At 42.1% G+C, this 16,763-nt stretch overlaps 1 protein-coding gene across 2 annotated transcripts in view; it reads right to left on the reverse strand.

The window, feature by feature from the left end:
• MTOR (mechanistic target of rapamycin kinase) overlaps positions 1-16,763 on the reverse strand; it is a 4,577,509-nt gene that overhangs the window by 3,410,100 nt on the left and 1,150,646 nt on the right. For both annotated transcript variants that reach the window (XM_044063218.1, XM_044063219.1), the window contains exon 20: positions 14,359-14,445. In XM_044063218.1, the coding sequence (XP_043919153.1) occupies positions 14,359-14,445 (87 nt within the window). The remainder of the gene's footprint in view (positions 1-14,358; positions 14,446-16,763) is intronic.

Raw genomic sequence — 16,763 nt, forward strand, 5'->3', positions numbered from 1 at the left:
AAAAAAAAATATATATATATATATATAAAATACCAAAAGTAAACCTCAAAACAAAAGCAAATACACTAAAATGGCTCATAAGTGTATTAAAAAAAAGTAGAGGCATAGTAAGAAAAAAAACAGAGGGCTGAAGGGAGGGTAACCAGGACTGCAACAGTGAATACACTCTAACATCTACATTTATGGTAAGTGTACACAACTGTACTATGTTCTTTGTGTTTCACTGCTGCAGTCATTACATTTGGGTAGATTTCCAAAGCTAAGGTTGGGAGGATGGATTTACAGCATTAGGACCGGCTATAACGTCCTGCAGAATGGCAGTGGCAAGGACAGCTCTGGATTTAGAGAAAATTGGTAAATGATAATGTTTGTTGAAAGTATGAAATGAACTCGAGGTAGCAGCTTCTAGAATATCCCTGGTAGGAACATCTCTGAGAAAGACTGCAGAGGTAGATGCAGCCCTGGTAGAATGGGATCTGATCCCCTGAGGGATAGTTTTTCCATGGTGCTTATAGCAGAAATGAATGCAATGGCTTATCCATTTGGAAATGGTTTGTTTTGAAATAGCCTTTCTCTCTGCCCTGCAGCAAATGCTACCAGCAGTTGTTCAGATTTTCTTTGAGATTCAGCTCTGTTCAAGTAAAATCTAAGTTGTCTGTGTACGTTCAATGAATGCAGAATCTGCTCCCCCTTGTTCTGTGGATTGGGAAAGAAAGCTGGCAAATGAATGGTCTGACTAAGAGCCACACTGGATACCACCTTGGGCATGAAGGATGGGTTGGTCCTGAGAGATACCCTGTCTGCATGAAAAATTATGAAAGGCTCCACTGCCTTAGGAGCCTGTAATTCAGAAATCCTTCTAGCCGAAGTGACTGCTAAAAGGAAGGCTGTTTTCCAGGAGAGAAATTTTAAGTCTGCAGTAGCAGCTGGCTCAAAAGGAGGTAGAGTGAGTTTTTCCAACACAAAGTTTAGGTCCCAGGCAGGGGTTGGAGCTCTACTGGGTGGTCTTAGGTTTTTGGCCCCTCTGAGATACTGCTTTAGCAGAGGAAGAGAGAAGAGGTGAGGTTCTGTGTTGTAATGAGCTGAAATGGTTGAGGCATGGATTTTTATGGAAAAAAAAGACAGGTCCTTGTGAAGCATCTCAGTTAAGTATCGCAAAATCTGAGGAATGTTGGGCACTGCTGTGCTTATCCCTTGAGATTGATTCCAGGCACAGAATCTTTTCCATTTGTCAGCATAAGATTTTCTAGTACTAGGTCTTCTCGCCTCCAAAATGAAATCCATCACAGGTTTGCGGAGGGATGCTAAGTGTGAATTTAGGTTATTAGCCACGTTGCAAGATTCAAAGTTTGGAGCTGAGGGTGCATAATTTGGTTGTTCTGCTGAGACAGTAAGTAAGGTGTCTGAGGCAGGTGCCACAGTGAAATATGTGACACACTGTGCAGGAGTGGATACCAGTGTTGGCGAGGCCAGTCTGGAGCAATCAAAATAATTTTTGGTTTGCCCTGTCTGACTTTTAGTAGAACTTTGGAGAGCACAGGCAGAGGGGGGGGAAAGCACAGAAAGACAGGTTTTTCCAGCTGAAGGACAGAGCATCCACTTTCCAGGCTGTTTTGTGATGAGTTCTTGTGCAAAATTTCTCCAACTGATAGTTCTGGGATGAGGCAAAAAGATCTATGCCTGGGCTCCCCCATTTGCGTGTCAACATGCTGAAAATCCATGGTTCCAGTTTCCATTCATGTGGGTCCATGAGATTTCTGCTTAGTTCGTCTGCCAGAGTATTCAGCTTTCCTGGCAGGAACTCAGCTTGTAGTTGTACTTGATAGCTCAAGGCCATATTCCACAATACCATGGCTAGTCTGCAGAGGGGGTAGAAGTGTGTACCCCCCTGCTTGTTCAGGTATCACATAACCGTGGTGTTGTCTGTCTTTATCAGTAATTGTCGTAGATAAAGGTAGTCCTTGAAGGCTGTCAGTGCATTCTGTACAGCTAGCATTTCTTTTTGATTTATATGAAGGTGCATTTGATTTGGGCTCCATTTGCCCTGAATGCCCTTTCCTGCCAGATGAGGCCCCCCATGCATAGTCTGAAGCGCCTGTAGTTAGGGTTTGGCTGGCAGGGGGTGGTGTGAATGGCAGTCCCTTGTTCTGGTGGCAGGCCTCTGCCCACCAAAGGAACTCTAGGCGCAGGCAAGGTACGATAGGAATCACTGTTTCCAGGCTGTGACAATGTTGACTCCATAGACTTTTTAAATACCACTGAAGTTTCCTCATATGCAGTCTTGCACATGGAATTAGAAGGATGCAGGAGGCCATGAACCCCAAGGCTTGCATTATTTGCTTTGCAAAAAGCTGGGTTTTTGTGGCCATCTGTTTGAAGTAAGTCACCAAATGAATTTGCTTTTCTGGCATAAGGAAAGCCATCTGGGCAGTTGTATTCAAGTTTCCACCCAGGAATGTAATTTTTTGAGAGGGTACCATTTGAGATTTCTTTTCGTTTATAGTGTACCCTAGACAAGTTAGAACCCTTTTTACAAACGCCAGATGATTTGGAAGAATGTCCTTGCTTTCTGCCTGAGTTACACAATCGTCCAGGTATGGATATATTTGAATATTTCTTTGTCTGCAAAATGCAATTACTGGAGCCAGGCACTTTGTAAAGTCCCTGTGCACAGTAGATAAGCCAAAGGGCAGTGCAGAGAACTGGTAATGCAAGTAGCCTGCTTTGAATCAGAGATATCTTCTGCAAGATTCCCTGATTGGGATATACAGGTAAGCCTCTTTTAAATCTAGAGTTGCCAACCAGGCATCTTTGCCTAGCATAGGAAGTAACTGGTGAAGAGTCAGCATCTTGAATTTTGGAATGTCCAGAAAGGTGTTTACAGTAGATAAGTCCAGAATTGGACACCATGTTTTGTCTTTTCTGGGTACCAGGAAAAGTCTGGAATAGAAACCTTGTCCCTTTTCCTCTTCTGGTACTAGTTGAATAGCCCCCATGTTCATGAGGGAAAGTACCTGTTTCTGGGCCTCTGCCCACTGATTTGGGGGCAGACCTGGCCATCCGTTTGGATTTGGTAACATGTGGAAATGAAATCTGTATCCCTGGGATACTATATTTAAAAGCCATTTGTCCTGGGTTATAAGTTGCCAGTTTTTTGCATGAAGAGCCAGTTTTCCCCCCAAAGTGGGCGGCTAAAAGATAAGTGCCTGGTAAGTCTAGTGGAAAGTTATTGAGACTGCTTATCATAGGAAGGTGTCTTGTTGTTTCCAGATTTGGAAGAGGAGGCACCCCATTGCTTAGTTCTGAAAGTCCCTTGGGACTGAAACCTGGAACCTTTGGAATGTCTGGGTTTGACTTGAGCGGCTCTCGAAGGGACTGGAAAGGATCAGTTCTTAGTAGGCCAGTGCCTACTAAATCTTGGAGGTTGCACTTGCAAGAAATCTTTCACAGTTTGCATAGATTTAGCTTCATCTTCCATCGTTTTTTTAGAACTTCTTCAGCCTTATTACCAAAGAGACGGTCATGTTGTAAAGGAGCATCCAACAGTTTTGGTTTAACATGATCAGGCAGAGATTGCTCTTTGAGGCACGCATGCCTCCTTAGCACAGACCCAGTTACAGCAGCCCTGCAAGAGGCCTCCAAAGAATCAAAACCACACTGGAAGGTATATTTTCCAACTTGCTCAGCTGAATGCAATAAATCCTGTAAATTTTTATTTTCCACACATTCAGAAATCAACATAATTTTCTGTTTACGCAGTCCCATGATATGCTGCTATTTTAGCATATGGAATTGACAGTTTAAAGCCCTGATTGCCAAGGTTGCAGAAGTGTAGACCTTCTTACCCCATCTATCCAGTGCCCTGGAATCTCTATCAGATGGGATAGGATTTTTAGCAGTAGAGCCTTAATGCCCTTGGGGCCCTGAGAAATGGTTTCAGGATCCACAACAGAATTTTTGAAAAGGAATTTGTGGGAGTCAGGAACCCTGTAATATCTGTCTGGCTCACAAGGAGCCGGAGGCAGAGAATCAGGAGCCATGCTAGATTCTGAAAACACATCATCAACAATGTCTAGAACAGGAGGTATAGCCAAAGGCCTATGTTCAGAAAGAAAAAGAAAATCCCTAAGCCTCTTTTTAGATTCAGAAAAATCCTGATTTTCCCAGTGGAAATGTTCCCTTAAGGTATGTAAAGTTTCCCCAAAAGAAAAATCCTCAGGGGGGCAAGCAGAAGGAATGGAATCCTCTGCATCAGAGTCCTCATAAGTAGGTATAGACAAATCCTGTTCATTAGAAGAGTCAGAAGAAATAGAATCCTGTTCAGAAGATTCATAGTCAATTTCTTGCCTAGGCCTTTTTGAAGGGGGGGGGGGGGTTGACTACCCCTGATTAAAGTAATTAAATCTTCAGCCATTTTGATCATTTGTTTTTTAGGCATAGGGGCCTGCACATGTGGCCTAGGCATCATTTTTTTTAGACATAGTTCGAGTTTTTGGCCTTAATATTGAAGATGGCGTTGGTTTAATATACAAATCTGTAGGCCTGAACAGCGGCTCCAGACCCATCCAAGGTAGAGACATCAGCGGGTTCCAAAATTGAAGCATCTCGCGGCAAACCGGACTCCGAATGGGTCTCAGTAGAGGCCTGTGAATCAGAAGTAGTGGGTATCAGGGGATGCGAAAGCACCTGAGTACCGGCGAACTGGTGACTGGCTTAGGAGAAGCATCATCGGCAGTTTTGGACCTCAATGGCCTGTCTCTGTCTTTTTCTTTGCGTTTTTTAGGTATTCCGGTAGTCGGATTGCTAACCAACCAGATTTCTAGATAATTAAACCGTGAGCCAAAATATTTAGAAGCGAAAATGTACTGATGATGGATTGTGCATTGATTAAATAAAGCACAGAACCGACAGAAAGGTATGTCGTGGTCAGGGCCTAGGCAAGGAATACAGTACAAATGAAAGTCCCTTATGAGGTATTTGCTTCCCACAAGTAATACAATTATTAACTTTTACTGACATCAGTAAGGAGCAAGAAAAAGTTTCCCCAACGGGGTACTTAGCTTTTTAATTGAAAACTTAGGTTCTGAAACTCGAAAACGAAAATTTCAGGAGTCGGCCGACTGGCACTTGCGAACTGCTTCTGCTTCGGGCACCGCACGGCAAGAAAGACTGATGTAATGACGTCAGCTGCATGTTTTATACCCCTGACAACCTGATGTCATGGAAGAAGGGACAGCAAACGACGCAGGACCCAAGACTTTGTTAATCAGGCCAAATGAGGGCAACCTGCCAGCAGATTACCCAAATGTAATGACTGCAACAGTGAAACAAAAAGAACATCTGTACATTAACACTAAACAAGCATGTACCAAGAGGTTTGCTCCAAATTACCGGCTTTTTGCCTGTACTTTTTCTGTAACCACGTGAGGGCTAATTATACTAAACTTAAGTCATCACAGTCACAATGCAAGTCCGGGTCCATTTCAACGGCTATTGTTTAGAATGCAGTCATAGTACTATGTTCAGTCCAAAAGGTGTATTATAGTGAGACAATAGTTTATATTTACTGATGTATTCAAGTAGCTGAGTGAAGATTAGCTTGGCAAATATCTTACCTAGGGTGGGCAAGATGGAGACGGGACAGATATGTGATGCATTTGGTTTGGCTTGCTTAGGTAAGGATTTGACAACGGCTGTTTTTTTTTTTAAGGTTCTGACAACCCCAAGACCTCACTTATTAAAGGCTTACTTGCTACAGGAAGATACAGTAAAACCCAATAATCTGGCCAGAAATTAGTAACGGGGTTACCTTTACCGAAACCACCTCTCATGCTGAATTCATCACATTTATGTATCCAACACACCTTCTATATTAAGGATGCTTCTGATTTTCTAATCATGTTACAAGGATTGAAGGACAGCTATAAGACTGCTTATACTGTAAAAGCACAAATACAGGAAACCCTTGTATACTAATACTGCCCATACTATGACTCAGTCAGGTGGATGCTTTCAAACTATTCTGACCTCAGTACCACTATGGTAGAGGCCACAGTTATGTTTAAGCTACTTGAACTGGTACTGAAACACAGCTTACTTTTTCACAGTGAAGTACTGTAAATAGTAAAAGACAACACTGTAGTGTTCAACACACGCACACACACAAACACATACATATACATATACATATAGATATATATATATATATATATATATATATATATATATACACACACACACACACACACACACACACACACACACACACACACACACACAAAAAGGCATCTGAGTGAACTGTTTTGTGGAAGACAAAAATTAATACATTTTTTTGTTTCAGACAAGCTATGTACTTTGCAGTATTTAAATATCATCTTACTGGTTGAGTAGAGGACCCAAGACAACCAGTCAAACTTACAAGACTGCAGCTAAAACCTTAATGTGTACAATGGGATAAACGAGTTCCAGTTTAGTAAACAGGATACTACAAGTAAACATGAAAGATACAAATGTAAGTTAATTATCAAGCTGTTTAGCACATTAAGATTATAAGTTTCTAATATCATATATCCTGTAGCCCAGAGTATGATTCCCTTAATTCTACTTGAACTGTAAGACTGAGCAACTCTCTTTCCGAGACAGTGCTACTGGATTACCCTAGAAAAAAAGACAATTGTGCCTGGTGGGGGTCCCTGACTAGAAAATTAAAAAAAAAAATAGACTTATGGCATTCCGGCATTAATACACCAGACTACAAACCCTGCAATATTTAATGCCTGTGGAAATACCAGAACACATAAAATGCACACAATGCAAGTGAAAATGAATGCAATTCTTCTATGTGGCACACCTCATCACAAAAGGGTTCTCATCTAGGAAAAGAGGCTATTGTCCCCCCCTCTACTCAACACTCATTAGACCCATTATAGAGTACAATGCCCCTTTTGGAATGTACCTCACAAGACATCTGCAGTAGCTGGAAAGGCCACAGAAGTACCTCACAAAGAGGATTACTGGCCTCAAACAGATGCCCTACACTGACCGTCTCAAACAACTCCAGCTTTACTCAGTAGCATATCGCCTACTCCGAGGTGATCTCTGCCTAACATATAAAGCTATGTCAAACCCAGAGCTGTTGGACATGCTACACCTAAAAAAACTCAATCCCACCGAGCTACACGCTCTAGCAACTTAAACCTTGTCACCACAATAAACAGGACATACTGGAGGGATAGATTTCTGTCCCAGAGACTTCACATACTCTGGAACAAGTTACCCATTTATGTCAAGCAAAGTTCCTCATTAGCACTCTTCAAGAAAAATCTTAATAAGTGGATGGGAAATAGGAAATACACCCCAGGGATCACTTCTGTGGCTCTGCTCGACATGGGGCACAGGAAAATAACTTTCTTGGGTGGCGTAAGCCAGGGAACCTTGTTGGCTAGGCTTACTTAGGCCCTTGGGCCGATAGCCTAGCACCTACCTGTGAACCAATAGTAATATGCACAGCCACTATAAATAAAATATGTATGTTTATATACTTAAATAACTTTTTTATCATAATCGTGACTAAAGCTGTAAACCCACTTAAGTGAATCAGGTGTTCACCATGCTACATGTGTATTTTTTCTGGTAACATTTTTTTTTTCTGCTTTATACAGTGTAACATTTTTCAGTCTATCTTTAAACTTTGTGTATTTTTAATGTTTAACATGGGAAATTACTGCAGACATGACTTGTACTTAGTAGTTTACATCCTGGTGAAAAAGTAACAGACAAAAAGTACAGTTTTGTACCTACCATAAATGTAGATGTTCGAAGATCCACATTGCTGCAGTCCTTACACTTGGGTAGTCCGCTGTCCTCGGTCGGCCCGAATATCAAAGTATAAGGCTGACGTCGGTCAAGGCGCATTTGACTGACATCAGGACGTCAGGGTACAAATGCGCATGACCGACGTCATATCCTCAGTCTTTTCTTGCCCCAGATGTCAGAAGACCCTAAAAGGAAAGGTCAAAAACCAAAAGACAGCAAACAACCAACCAACCACCCTTGCACTAAAACTATGTACAATATATACAATATATACAATATACATCATATTGACAACCCAACCCACACAACGCCTCTAACTACAGAGGGGAAGGAGGGAGGTATTGACTGCAGCAATGTGGATCTTCGAACATCTACATTTATGGTAGGTACAAAACTGTACTATGTTCTTCATCTCACATTGCTGCAGTCCTTACACTTGGGTAGAATCCCAAAGCAGAGGTAAGGGAGGATGGCCAAACTATAAGGAAGCAGGAGCTGCCAAAATGCCCTGCAAAACAGCAGTGGCAAAACCAGCCCTAGATTTAGAATAAAGTGGTAGGTGATAATGCCTAGAGAAAGTATGCACTGAACTCCAAGTAGCTGCCTCCAAAATATCCTTAGTTGCCACCCCCCTCAAAAAAGCTGTCGAAGTGGCAGTAGCTCTAGTGGAATGAGGCCTAATCCCAGCTGGAATCTCCTTGCCATGATGGGAATAACAGAAAGCAATGCAAAACCCAATCCACTTAGAAATAGTTTGTTTTGACACAGGCTTGCCCTGAGAACTCAAAGCAAAAGAAACAAATAACTGCTGAGACTGCCTGAACCCTTTAGTTCTGTCCAAATAATATCGCAACTGCCTGTGTACATCTAAAGTGTGCAAAATCTTTTCCCTTTATTTTGGGGTTTGCATAAAAGTAGGCAAATGAATAGTTTGGTTTAAAGCCACACTAGAAACCACTTTAGGCATAAAGGAAGGATTAGTACGTAAAGATACCCTATCCTTATGGAAAATTAAGAAAGGCTCAACCGCCATAAGGGCCTGCAACTCAGAAACCCTTCTTGCAGAGGTAATGGCCAACAAAAAAGCAGTCTTCCATGATAAATATTTCAACTCGGTAGTAGCTGCAGGCTCAAAAGGTTGTAGAGTGAGTTTCTCCAACACAAAATTGAGATCCCAAGCAGGAGTAGGAGCTCTACGTGGGGGTCTTATATTCTTTGCCCCTCTCAGAAATTGCTTAAACAAAGGATGAGAAAACAATGGTGGGTCACAATCATAGTGAGCCGAAATTGCAGCAGCATGAACCTTAATAGAAGAGAAGGACAAACCTTTGTCCAGTAACTCAGTAAGATATTGAAGAGCCACACTTAAATTAGGTTCAGAAACATCAAAATCCTTTGCTGCACTCCAAAATAAAAATCTCTTCCATTTATCTGCGTACACTTTCCTTGTACTAGGCCTTCTAGCTTCCAAAATAACATTCAAAACTTGCTGTGGAAGTTGAGACCCACTATGGTTCAAAACAGAATATGCCAGGCTGTTAGGTGAAGAGATTGAAGCTTGACATTGAGCAAATGACTGTCCTCCTGAGACAACAGGTGTGGAATCGAAGGCAAAGGCCATGGAGGCTCCCGTACCAGGCTTCTCAGTAATGGGTACCAATGCTGTCGAGGCCAATCTGGAGCTATCAAAATCATCCTTGGTTTGTCCTGTCTGGCCTTGAGTAGTACCTTTGGGAGGAGAGGCAGAGGTGGAAAGGCATACACATGAAGATTGCTCCAATTGAAAGAAAGAGCATCCACTTTCCAAGCTGTGGGATGAAACCTTTTCGTGCAAAACTTTGGCAGCTGGTGGTTTAGTGGAGAAGCGAACAGATCTATGTCTGGAGTTCCCCATGACACTGGCAATGTTTGAAATGCATGAGGATCCAATTTCCACTCGTGGGGATCCATGATTTGTCTGCTTAACACATCTGCTAAGGAGTTCTGTGCTCCCGGCAGAAACCTTGCCTGAAGATTTAGTTGTAAACTGAGAGCAGTCTCCCACAAAATCATTGCTTGCCTGCATAGAGGATAAGAATGTGTTCCCCCTTGCTTGTTGATGTACCACATGACAGTTGTGTTGTCTGTTAGAATCAACACCTGCCCTGGAAGAAGTAAATCCTTGAAAGCTATTAATGCAAACTGGACTGCTAACATCTCCTTCAAGTTGATATGTAGATATTGGAGTCTGGCAGGCCACTTGTCTTGTATCCACTTTCCATTCAGATGAGCTCCCCAAGCTTTGTCTGAGGCATCTGTCGTTAGAATCTGACTCGCCTCTGGCCGGGTCACAGAGAGTCCCTTGTTTAGGTGACATTCCTGAGCCCACCACAACAATTCCTTTTGAATGCAAGGTATTATTTGAATGACAGTGTCCAGATCCTGGCAGTGCTGTGTCCATACATTTTTGAGATACCATTGTAACTTCCTCATATGCAGTTTGGCATTGGAAAGCACCAGAATACAAGATTCCATGAACCCCAAGGCTTGAAGGACTGTCCTTGCAGTCAGCCTGGACTGATGAGACAATTGATGAAAGTAAAGGGAAAGATTCTTTTGTTTGTCCGGGGTCAAAAAGGCCATCTGGGATGCTGTATTCAGTCTTACACCCAGAAAGCATATGTCCTGAGAGGGTACTAGACTGGACTTTATTTCGTTCACAGAATACCCCAGGCATCTTAGCACTGCTATCACATATTCCAAATGATGAAGAAGCTCGTCCCTTCCTTGAGCCAGAATCAGGCAATCGTCCAAATAAGGATAGATCTGTATTCCTTTTAGCCTGAGGAAAGCTATCACTGGAGCCAGAACTTTCGTGAATACTCTGGGCAGTAGATAAGCCAAAGGGCAATGCAGAGAACTGATAATGAGAAGTCCCAGCCCGAAACGCAGATACTTCCTGCAACTCAGTCTGATAGGAACATGAAGGTAAGCCTCCTTGAGATCCAAAGTTACCATCCAATGATCTTTGCCCAGCAGAGGTAAAAGCTGTTGTAACGCCAACATTTTGAACTTGGGAATGTCCAGATAAGTGTTGAGGGTAGATAAATCCAAAATTGGTCTCCACGTGTTCCCTTTCTTTGGTACTAGGAACAGGCGAGAATAAAATCCTAGGCCCACTTCTAGCATAGGGACCGGCTGTATGGCCCCTATTTGAAGCAACAGAGAAATTTGTTTGTGAGCCTCTATTCTTTGCTGAGGAGGAACGTCTGGCATGCCTTTGAAAGGAGGCAAGGTATGGAAATAAAACCTGTAACCGTGGTGTATGATGTCCAATACCCAACTGTCTTGGGTAATTAAACTCCAATTTTCCTTGAAAAGTGCCAACCTTCCTCCCAAAGGTGCTGCCAGACGAGCAGGCTCTGGCAGCTGAAAAGGTAGGTCATTGGGTCTGTTTACGAAGGACTGACCCCTGCCCTCAGCCGGAGACTGTGCAGGTGAAGCCCCTGTTCTAGGCCTGAAAGAGCCCTGAGCCCTGCCCCTACCACGACTAGACCTACCCCTAGACTGGGAATCATAAGAAGGATACGTCCACCCCTTGGTAAGCCAATTTCTACTAAACTTCGGAGGCTGAACCTGCAAAAAATCTTTAACAGTCTGCATAGACTTAGCCTTGTCTTCCATTTTCTTTAAGACTGACTCAACAGGAGTACCAAACAACACATCAGATTGTAAAGGAGCATCTAAAATCCTTGTCTTAACATGGTCAGATAAATTCTGATCCCTCAGCCAGGCGTGCCTGCGAAGAACTGACCCAGTGGCAGCCACCCTAGACGAGGCCTGTACAGCATCAAAACCACATTGCAAAGAATGCTTACCCATCTGTTCAGAAACATGTACTAAATCTTGTAACTCTTTACACTCAATACCTTCCGCCAGAGCATCTACCTTAGACTTCAATTGTGAAAGGAGATAGTTTTGGTATTTCAACATGTGAAACTGGCAATTCAAAGCCCTCATAGCTAGGGTGGAAGAAGTATAAACTTTCTTTCCCCATCTATCCAAAGCCCTGGCCTCTTTATCTGGAGGAAGCGGATTTTTAACAACAGAAGCCTTAACACCTTTAGGCCCCTGACTAACAGTTTCTGGGTCCGCCCTAGGACTCTTAAAAAGATACTTATGAGCTTCAGGCACCCTGTAATACCTATCCGGTTTAACAGGAGCAGGAGGCAAAGAATCAGGATTAAGAGAAGCCTCTGCAAAAACATCTGCCACCACATCCAGAACAGGAGGTATAGCCAAAGGCCTATGCTGGGGTAAAAACAAAAATTTCCTAAGCCTTTTCCTGGAATCAGAGAAGTCCTGACCTTCCCACTTAAAATGCTCCCTCATGGAATGAAGGGTCTCTGAAAAAGAAAAATCCTCAGGAGGAGAAGCAGAAGGAGTAGAATCATCCACATCAGAATCAGAATAAGGAGAATACTCCTGCAAGTCTTCAGCCGAAGACTCTGAAACATCCGAAGCCTGCTCAAAACTCCCAAGCTCAGGTTCCACCCTAGGTCTCTTATCAGGAGGGGGCATAGAACCTCTAATCAAAGTAATCAAATCCTCAGCCATTTTAAGCATATGCTTCTTGGGCACAGTCCCTGAAGAACTAGGGGTGACACCAACTGAAGCTAAACCTGGCCTGCCCCTGGGAGAAGCCTTGGAAACAGAAGGAGAGGGCCTAACCACCCTAGGAAGGGAGGGGAGTACAGTAACCTGAGAAGCCCCTTCAGCCTGGCCTGCCTCCTGAGAGGCCACATCTTGCAATAACAAAGTCTCTCCCTGGGACTCCAAAGAAACCTCTGGCAGAACTACCGGCTCCACCGAGATCTCTAAAGAACCGGCGTCCGGTACGGACGGTTCTTCTAGCCTAGGCCTAGCTGCTTTGTCCTTGCGCTTCTTCGAAGAAGCGGGCGTCGGAGCATCCGACGGCATTTTATAATTGCACCGCTTCCCGAAGACTAACCTGGCACAATCTAACCTTCTCTTTATAGTGCGCTTGTTAAATCTAGCACAAGAGCGACACCCAACAACGTCGTGCTCAGGCCCTAAACAAGGAATACACAAAGTATGATAATCTCTATGCGGTATCTGTTTCCCACAAGAAATACAGTTATTCACTTTTTCTGACATCCGTAAACCACTGAGGCAAGAAAAACTAAAATATTACCGAACGCGGTAATTAGCCAACTTTGACTCGGTCTGAAACTCCGAATTCGAAAAATTTCAGAACGCCGAACGGCACTTGCAACGCTGCTTCTGCATCGGACCATGCGGCAAAAAAGACTGAGGATATGACGTCGGTCATGCGCATTTGTACCCTGACGTCCTGATGTCAGTCAAATGCGCCTTGACCGACGTCAGCCTTATACTTTGATATTCGGGCCGAACGAGGACAGCGGACTACCCAAGTGTAAGGACTGCAGCAATGTGAGATGAAGAACATCAATAGTGCTGAAAAAATGTAGCAACAGCAAACCCAATAAATACAGTTTATATAAAAAGTAACCATGAACAGGATAAAGAGAGTATCATGAATGAATGAATGAATGAATTCATTAATTAGTACAGGTTAAAAGAAAACAGACGCATTCAGGGAAACTATAATGTAAATAAAAATCTGACTATCCATTTCTACAAAAATGTGGCACACTGCTGTATCAGATGTTACCTTCCTGGTCATGATCAGATGTTGGCAAGATCCAGCACATGATATGGATTTTACATAAAGGAGCCAGCTTAGTTTATTAGTGCGTTCTACAGAAGGACAATGATGGTCTTTTAAGTGTATGTCATATCCAGTTTCAGGGCTAGTTGTTAAAAGTGGCACTGGTGGGAGGGGAGAACAGAACTAAAGTCAGGGAAAGTGAGTGCACTTAAATGGTGAAAGCACCCAAACACACACTAACTCTTTGAACAACTGCACAAAATTCAAGTTATATGTTTGATGAAGACCTTTGGCAATCACCTCATCATCAACAAAACTGGACCCCACCCAATTAGATACCTCAGTAGTCAGTGATCATGAAAGAAGCAAAAGTCATAAACTAAGAAAACAAATTAACAGTCTGTGGTTACAAATCATGCAATAAAGAGACTCAGACATTTCAGAGAGCTGAAATAAATGAAGCTGAGGCTGAAATGTGTTAGAAGAAATAAAATAATTCCCATGGCCACTTCAGCATGGTAATGATTCAAATTTAGGAAACGTCAATAAACCTCCAACTTAATTCTGCATAAGACAGACTTCTTTGTGAAGTCAACTAATCAAGCAAGGACAGAAACCCCCTCAAAGTTTTGAGATTTTGATCTTTTCTTGGCATGAAACCACATTACACACACTAGTAAATCTGACTTCAAATTAAATGCTTGTTTGTTTAAACACTTGAGACAAAAACAATGACTTCAAGTGCTGGCTTAGCAAAGAAGAATGACGAAATTGGAATTTAAAGGTCAGAGTGAAGACACAACTGAAAGAATGCAAATAAACAATGGAAGAATATGAATTAAAGGACTTACTCTGATGAGACTGAAGATATCATCCATGTACGGTCTGATGTGGATTTTTACAAATGATACTAACATTCCAAGTTGCTGAAATAAAAACTGGAAAACAAAACAGAAAAGATTAGTTAACTATAAAGCAAACAAAGCACAGGCTTTCATCATATATAAGTATTACAAAAACATGTTTTTGATTATAACTGTATTTACAAATAAGCATTATTCTCAATAAAAAGGAAAATACTGCTGAATCATTTAACAAAAACCAAAGGCCCTATTCAGACAAAAAGATTATATATTTGGTATTCAAATGTAATAACCATTTGCTGGTCCTTCGTAAAAACATAACAGTCTGGAGCAACAGGCAGCACACTTGCCTTTGGTGCAGAAGGATGTAGGTTCTATTCCAACACCAGGTAGATGGATTGCTGACAATGCAGTGCAGCATTGGATGGGTGCTGCCTTTCAGATAAGACATTAAACTGAGGTCCCATCTGACTGAGTTTGTGGTAGCTCAGATGGATGGAAAAGATCCCATAGAACCCATTGCCTTGGCCATATATTCCCTAGTAGTAAAAAGACCACCCTGGGTCTTCCCTAAAAATAGTCTAATGTCCTAGTGGGACTAACCTGGTCAGCAAAGGATAAATAAAATAAATAAATACAGTCAGTCACACTATGGCCCTGAATGACCCACAGGTCAGTAGAGTATAGTGGCTAGCACACTAAGGTGCAAAACAAAAGATCATGTCCTGAATTCCACAAGCCTTATTTGCATATTAAGATGTTTAAGCTGTTAAGATGTTTAAGCAAGCTGTTTAACTTTGTGCACTCAACGATTAAGGTTCAATATTCACTTGCCCTTGCTACTGAAAAAGTCAAGTTATTTTAGAGGAAAACTAACTGCCTGGGTGTCACTCATCTCTAACACGTATAAGGTAAGTTATACCTTCATTTATTTCAAGGTTGAATTTACCCATTATTTTTCCTTCTTTTTTAACTGACCAGAGGGATATACCTTGGATAACATCACAATTCACTAGTATGGATACTTGTACACTTAAACATTTGTTAACTGTGTAATTGCAAGGGTAAACACAGTATACAGGGACAAGTTTGTGTAGACAATTAACTAGCATGTTTCTGAAAGTTGAGAGAAAACTACATACTGGGAAGAAACTCACATACAGGGAAGAATATGCAAAAATCAAGACAGTCAGCCACCCTAAATCAGGATCAACCCCAGACCTAGCTCTGTGAGGCAGCGATTTTGTCACTGTGTCACAATGTAGCCCAAATAAGTCCCCTTTAAAAAAACTGAAGGAGATATAAAAATTCAGATGAAAAGTCACTAATCTCTTAACCAAATAATTATTTTCTGTCTATAACTATTATAGCTATAGATAAGGTTACACGTTTTAAGGGCTGCCATTACTATCAAAAAGTACATCTTGTTCAGAGAAAAGCATTTGGGGAATTAAGTGGGCTACCTTCATGGAGGGAATAAGCTGTGGACACACAGAACAGCAGCTTGTGTACTCAACAGTAGGAAAGAATCAGCCACTGCAGTCACAGGGAACTAAAAAGTCACTTACTGATGTCCCTTCTGGCGGGTCATCACAAATTCGGAGATGAAAAAAAAAAAACGATTGAAAGGAAAGTAATTACTCTTAATGAGCTTTCATATGGAAAGGCACCTAGAATTCCTAATGAACTTAATGTTATTTTCTGTCTTTGCGTTTGCTTTATATCAAGTAATGCAAAAAGCTCATTTGGTAAAAAGGAAAGTACAGTTTTGTACCTACCATAAATGTAGATGTTCGAAGATCCACATTGCTGCAGTCCTTACATATGGGTAGTCCGCTGTCCTCGGTCGGCCCGAATACCAAAGTATTAGGCTGACGTCGGTCAAGGGCGCTCAGAACTGACATCAGAGCGTCAGGGTATAAGAGCGCATGACCGACGTCATATCCTCAGTCTTTTCTTGCCCCAGATGTCAGAAGGCCCTAAAAAGAAAGCCCACAGCCAAAAACAAAATACTTCCCAAAAACAAAATATGTACAAATCACAGCTACCACCTAAACCATACAACCATTCCAAACTATAGAGGGGAAGGAGGGAGGGTTAATTGGACTGCAGCAATGTGGATCTTCGAACATCTACATTTATGGTAGGTACAAAACTGTACTATGTTCTTCATCTCACATTGCTGCAGTCCTTACATATGGGTAGAATCCCAAAGCAGAGGTAAAGGGAGGCTGGCAAAATCATAAAGCATTAGGAGCTGCCAAAATGCCCTGTAATATTGCAGTGGCAAATCCAGCCCTAGATTTAGAATAAAGAGGAAGGTGGTAATGTTTAGAAAAAGTATGCACTGAACTCCAAGTAGCTGCTTCCAAAATATCTTTAGTAGCCACCCC

This window comes from Protopterus annectens, chromosome 2.part1, assembly GCF_019279795.1.
Source record: "Protopterus annectens isolate FY-2018-M chromosome 2.part1, PAN1.0, whole genome shotgun sequence".
Taxonomy (NCBI): Eukaryota; Metazoa; Chordata; order Ceratodontiformes; family Protopteridae; genus Protopterus; species Protopterus annectens.